At 46.4% G+C, this 6,000-nt stretch overlaps 1 protein-coding gene across 3 annotated transcripts in view; it reads right to left on the bottom strand.

Annotated features, from left to right (window-relative positions):
• Window positions 1-2,241: 2,241 nt before the first annotated feature.
• The window catches only part of LOC129817767 (ryanodine receptor 3-like), a 295,018-nt gene continuing 291,259 nt past the window's right edge, over window positions 2,242-6,000 (bottom strand). For all 3 annotated transcript variants that reach the window (XM_055873310.1, XM_055873311.1, XM_055873312.1), the window contains 3 exons: window positions 5,802-5,902; window positions 5,573-5,624; window positions 2,242-5,457 (listed from right to left, as the gene is read on the bottom strand). In XM_055873310.1, coding sequence (XP_055729285.1) covers window positions 5,362-5,457; window positions 5,573-5,624; window positions 5,802-5,902 — 249 coding nt within the window. In that variant the 3' untranslated portion in view covers window positions 2,242-5,361. The remainder of the gene's footprint in view (window positions 5,458-5,572; window positions 5,625-5,801; window positions 5,903-6,000) is intronic.

Below are 6,000 nucleotides of genomic sequence, written 5' to 3'. Positions count from 1 at the left end.
TGTGAGAGCCGCCAATAAACGTAGGATTAAGAGTCCTAGGTATTGTCGCGGTCAGAGAGTGTGGCTTTCCACTTGTAACCTTTCCTTTACGACAGCTTCTCGCAAGTTGACTCCGCGGTTCATTGGTCCGTTTCGTGTCTCTCAGGTCGTTAATCCAGTCGCTGTGCGACTGCTTCTTCCGCGACATCTTCGTCGCGTCCACCCTGTCTTCCATGTCTCTTGTGTCAAGCCTTTTCTTCGCGCCCCCGTTCGTCTTCCCTCCCCCCCTCCCGTCCTTGTCGAGGGCGCACCTATTTACAAGGAACGGAGGATCATGGACATGCGTTCTCAGGGACGTGGTCAACAGTACTTAGTGGATGGGGAGGGTTTCGGTCCTGAGGAGAGGAGTTGGGTTCCATCTCGGGACGTGCTGGACCGTTCGTTGATTGATGATTTCCTTCGTCGCCGCCAGGGTTCCTCCTCGAGTGCGCCAGGAGGCGCTTGGTGAGTGGGGGGGTACTGTCATGTTTTGTCTTTGATCTTCATGTCTTGTCCCTGTGCTTCCCTCTGCTGGTCTTATTAGGTTCTTTCCCTCTTTCTATTCCTCTCTCTCCTCCTCCCTCTCTCCCTCCCCCGCTCTCTCTCTCTATCGTTCCGTTCCTGCTCCCAGCTGTTTCTCTTTCTCCTAACGACCTCATTTACTCTTTCACACCTGTCCCCTATTTTGCCCTCTGATTTGAGTCCCTATTTCTCCCTCTGTTTTCTGCTTCTGTCTTTGTCGGATTCTTGTTTGATGTTTGCTGTTCGGTGTCCTTGTTCCGCCCTATCGTGTTTTTGCCTTCACCAGATGCTGCGTGTGAGCAGGTGTCTAGTGGTCGCGTCTCCAGTCGTTCATCTCTACTGACGAGAGGATTTCAGTTTTCCTGTTTTGTTTTTACCTTAGATATATCAGGAGTATCGTTTTTGTCTAAGACTGGAATAAAGACTCTGTTTCTATTTCGTCGCTTTTGGGTCCTCCTTCATCAGCATAACACAGCCATAGTAGTATGATAGGTGCAGTGTAATGTGTTGTTTTACAAGGTCAGCCATAGTAGTATGATAGGTGCAGTGAAATGTGTTGTTTTACAGGGTCAACCATAGTAGTATGATAGGTGTTGTTTTACAGGGTCAACCATAGTAGTATGATAGATGTTGTTTTACAGGGTCAACCATAGTAGTATGATAGATGTTGTTTTACAGGGTCAACCATAGTAGTATGATAGGTGTTGTTTTACAGGGTCAACCATAGTAGTACAGCACCCCTGGAGCTAATGAGGGTTAAGTGTGTTGTCCTACCGGCCTCTAACCCAGTCATATATCATATTTTACTCCACTTTTCCTCAGGCAAGGCATGGAGCACTGCTTATCTGAAAGCCGTTTAGAAATTACAGATCACTATAAAAACTTAATTTGACTTTTCATTAAAGGACAATTGTAAGATCAAATTTGGACGAAAGGCATTGTTGATTTATGAGAGCCAATTATAGAATTTTCTTTTCACAAATGAATTGTTGAGAGTTCTCTCCCTTCCCCCCCAGTCCCATTTTACTGATTCACTTGTCAAAGTCCCCGTTTATTCTCCGTCTCACTAACCAACCAATCCTGGGTGGCTTGATTGAGTGGCTGAAGGATTGGCGGCTGACTGGGGCTACAGACATGGGGCTGTTAGCAGCACTAGAACTCTGTTAGCAGCACCAGAACTCTGTTAGCAGCACCAGAACTCTGTTAGCAGCACTAGAACTCTGTTAGCAGCACCAGAACTCTGTTAGCAGCACTAGAACTCTGTTAGCAGCACCAGAACTCTGTTAGCAGCACCAGAACTCTGTTAGCAGCACCAGAACTCTGTTAGCAGCACCATAACTCTGTTAGCAGCACCATAACTCTGTTAGCAGCACCAGAACTCTGTTAGCAGCACCAGAACTCTGTTAGCAGCACCAGAACTCTGTTAGCAGCACCAGAACTCTGTTAGCAGCACCAGAACTCTGTTAGCAGCACCAGAACTCTGTTAGCAGCACCAGAACTCTGTGAGCGACCGAGTGTTTAATAACTGTGTTTTGTACTTTTATTTATTCAAAGTTAAAGGATAATGGTATTTCTACTCCTTTTGCCTTTGTCTCTCGCGCACACACACACACACACACGCACACGCACACACACGCGGCTTTACCCTCAGAAATTTTTCTGTGATTAGATCGGTGCTTGTTGCCATGGACAACAGAGATGTTTTTCATTGCATTGGTTACTTTATTCTTCTCCATCCTTCTTCCTGCCTCCTCAGAAAGAAACACAGTTTCTCAAAGCTACTACATCCAAATGTTCATACAATTAGAGGTTCACTGTTTCTCTCTGTCGTTACGTGTTCAATAAATCTTGAACCGTGTTATTTCCTCAGTGTGCCATTTCTCATTTCTACTGTGGAAAGAAAGGTGTACAGGCAGGCAAGGAGAATCTCGGCAGCTTGGGAACCAATCCAAATGGAGCAACATTTACACAATGGTTACCTAGTTTTTGTACAACAAAGTAAATGTTTTGAACTGAAAATCCACAAAACTATCACTACTGCAGCTAGGCAATTATGCTCTTAACTAATCCAAAATCTAGAGCACTAAGGGCGTCAAGGGACACTGTGTTTGTGTGTGCACGGTTTCTCAAATTAAGGCACAATGGCACTTGATAAACAACTATAAATGGGCTCAAGACTGACCCTTGAGGGACCCATTTTTAAATTCCTCATCTCACCAAGCAAATCAGATTCAGACCAAGTTCAATAAAGCTAGAATAGTTCTAATTTCAATGAATTTAATTTCTAGTTTCATCATTATCACCACCACAATACACATTCTAGCATCAACCTTATTTTGGTACTCAGTTAATATCTGGGGTATCACTGTCTTCGGTATTAATATCATGGCTTGTGCATTATTTGTACATTCCATCACCCATCAAACTGAAACTCTACACAACAATGTCTCCCCTCTGCCACATGACAAATTGTGCAACGGTTTTGGTGTTAAGCGAGTGAAAAGGGCGACGTGTCATCATGACAAAATCACATCAAAATATTTTTTTTTTTGCGCGTTCGAAAGAGCATACGAGGTGTCACCGTGGTAGGTGACTTATCTTTTAGTGAGAGGCAAAAAGGACTTTACATTCCATATAAAAATCCAAAACACCAAGTCCAATCATCGTCGTCATCGTCTTCGTCACATCAGTCTCTCCTCAGTAGTGGCTGGCCATTTCAATAGGTGATACTGTATGATGGATACAATGGCAACAGAAGAGCAACGTGGAGCTAGTTTTCAGGTTCCATTAAGGTTCAAGTGAGTTAGTCTCTCGGATACAGAGAGTGTCCTCTCTACCCAGATAGTGTTGTAGGGTACCTGGGTAGTGTTCTGGTGTCCTCTCTACCCAGATAGTGTTGTAGGGTAGCTGGGTAGTGTTCTGGTGTCCTCTCTACCCAGATGGTGTTGTAGGGTACCTGGGTAGTGTTCTGGTGTCCTCTCTACCCAGATAGTGTTGTAGGGTAGCTGGGTAGTGTTCTGGTGTCCTCTCTACCCAGATGGTGTTGTAGGGTACCTGGGTAGTGTTCTGGTGTCCTCTCTACCCAGATAGTGTTGTAGGGTAGCTGGGTAGTGTTCTGGTGTCCTCTCTACACAGATGGTGTTGTAGGGTAGCTGGGTAGTGTTCTGGTGTCCTCTCTACACAGATGGTGTTGTAGGGTAGCTGGGTAGTGTTCTGGTGTCCTCTCTACCCAGATGGTGTTGTAGGGTACCTGGGTAATGTTCTGGTGTCCTCTCTACCCAGATAGTGTTGTAGGGTAGCTGGGTAGTGTTCTGGTGTCCTCTCTACCCAGATAGTGTTGTAGGGTAGCTGGGTAGTGTTCTGGTGTCCTCTCTACCCAGATGGTGTTGTAGGGTACCTGGGTAATGTTCTGGTGTCCTCTCTACCCAGATAGTGTTGTAGGGTAGCTGGGTAGTGTTCTGGTGTCCTCTCTACCCAGATAGTGTTGTAGGGTAGCTGGGTAGTGTTCTGGTGTCCTCTCTACCCAGATGGTGTTGTAGGGTACCTGGGTAATGTTCTGGTGTCCTCTCTACCCAGATAGTGTTGTAGGGTAGCTGGGTAGTGTTCTGGTGTCCTCTCTACCCAGATAGTGTTGTAGGGTAGCTGGGTAGTGTTCTGGTGTCCTCTCTACCCAGATAGTGTTGTAGGGTAGCTGGGTAGTGTTCTGGTGTCCTCTCTACCCAGATAGTGTTGTAGGGTAGCTGGGTAGTGTTCTGGTGTCCTCTACCCAGATAGTGTTGTAGGGTAGCTGGGTAGTGTTCTGGTGTCCTCTACCCAGATAGTGTTGTAGGGTACCTGGGTAGTGTTCTGGTGTCCTCTCTACCCAGATAGTGTTGTAGGGTAGCTGGGTAGTGTTCTGGTGTCCTCTACACAGATAGTGTTGTAGGGTAGCTGGGTAGTTTTCTGGTGTCCTCTCTACCCAGATAGTGTTGTAGGGTACCTGGGTAGTGTTCTGGTGTCCTCTCTACCCAGATAGTGTTGTAGGGTAGCTGGGTAGTGTTCTGGTGTCCTCTACACAGATAGTGTTGTAGGGTAGCTGGGTAGTTTTCTGGTGTCCTCTCTACCCAGATAGTGTTGTAGGGTACCTGGGTAGTGTTCTGGTGTCCTCTCTACACAGATAGGTTGTCTATCCATTAAAGTTAATTGAAGTGAGTAAGAAGTCTGTCTCAGATAAGGTGTAGGGTTGTGAGTAGACGTGTCTCTCAAATACACATAGTGTTGTTTTATGGTAGCTGGGTAATGTAGTGTAAGGTGTCCTCTCGACCCAGGTAGGGTTGTAGGGTAGCTGGGTAATGTAGTGTAAGGTGTCCTTTCTACCCAGGTAGGGTTGTAGGGTAGCTGGGTAATGTAGTGTAAGGTGTCCTCTCGACCCAGGTAGGGTTGTAGGGTAGCTGGGTAATGTAGTGTTAGGTGTCCTCTCGACCCAGGTAGGGTTGTAGGGTAGCTGGGTAATGTAGTGTTAGGTGTCCTCTCGACCCAGGTAGGGTTGTAGGGTAGCTGGGTAATGTAGTGTTAGGTGTCCTCTCGACCCAGGTAGGGCTGTAGGGTAGCTGGGTAGTGTAGTGTTAGGTGTCCTCTCGACCCAGGTAGGGCTGTAGGGTAGCTGGGTAGTGTTCTGGTGTCCTCTCGACCCAGGTAGGGCTGTAGGGTAGCTGGGTAGTGTTCTGGTGTCCTCTCGACTCAGGTAGGGTTGTAGGGTAGCTGGGTAATGTAGTGTTAGGTGTCCTTTCTACCCAGGTAGGGTTGGAGGGTAGCTGGGTAATGTAGTGTAAGGTGTCCTCTCTACCCAAGCAGGTCCTCATACTGCTTCCTGAAACAGTCCCCTGCAGGGAAGAAGTCCCAGCATCTCTCCTGGTACATCTTCCACACATACGACTCCTGTGGAGGGAGAGAGAAACACGTAGTACGATAAAGGGTTTCATGAGTGAGAATGTGTTTTTTGATGACCTGTGACCTATTTTCATATGATAAAGAGAAGTGTTATTGTACGTACCTGACCCGTGTGTTCAGTCTCGTCCTTGTTGATGAGGTACATCAGGAAGAAGCTGCACAAGGACAAAAGCAGTGTCAAAAGAGGCCAGTTTGATCAAAATATTACCTCAGGCTTTCATCCAGAGCATCATTGGTTAAGCACATCTAATTCAATTCAAACGAAAGCCTTTTAATAGAACAGCTCTGGTTGTATGTGCTTGAACAACCTCCTCATGTCAGTCAGTACTCACAGGTAGTTGGCCAGGTTGTGCTCTTGTAAGGTGTGGGTCTCAAAGCCGTGGGGTGTCGTGTCAAAGTAGTCGTTTCCAATTCCACAGATGAAGCATTTAGTCTACAAGAGGATGGAATGTGTTAACCCAAACAGATACATTCCCCTCCCTTAACATATTAGCTTTTATTCAAGAGGATAAAATGTTCTGTTGTGAAGAA

Source organism: Salvelinus fontinalis, chromosome 20, assembly GCF_029448725.1.
Source record: "Salvelinus fontinalis isolate EN_2023a chromosome 20, ASM2944872v1, whole genome shotgun sequence".
Classification (NCBI taxonomy): Eukaryota; Metazoa; Chordata; class Actinopteri; order Salmoniformes; family Salmonidae; genus Salvelinus; species Salvelinus fontinalis.
The sequence above is the reverse complement of the archived record's forward strand: the minus strand, read 5'-3'. Positions and strand labels throughout refer to the sequence as shown.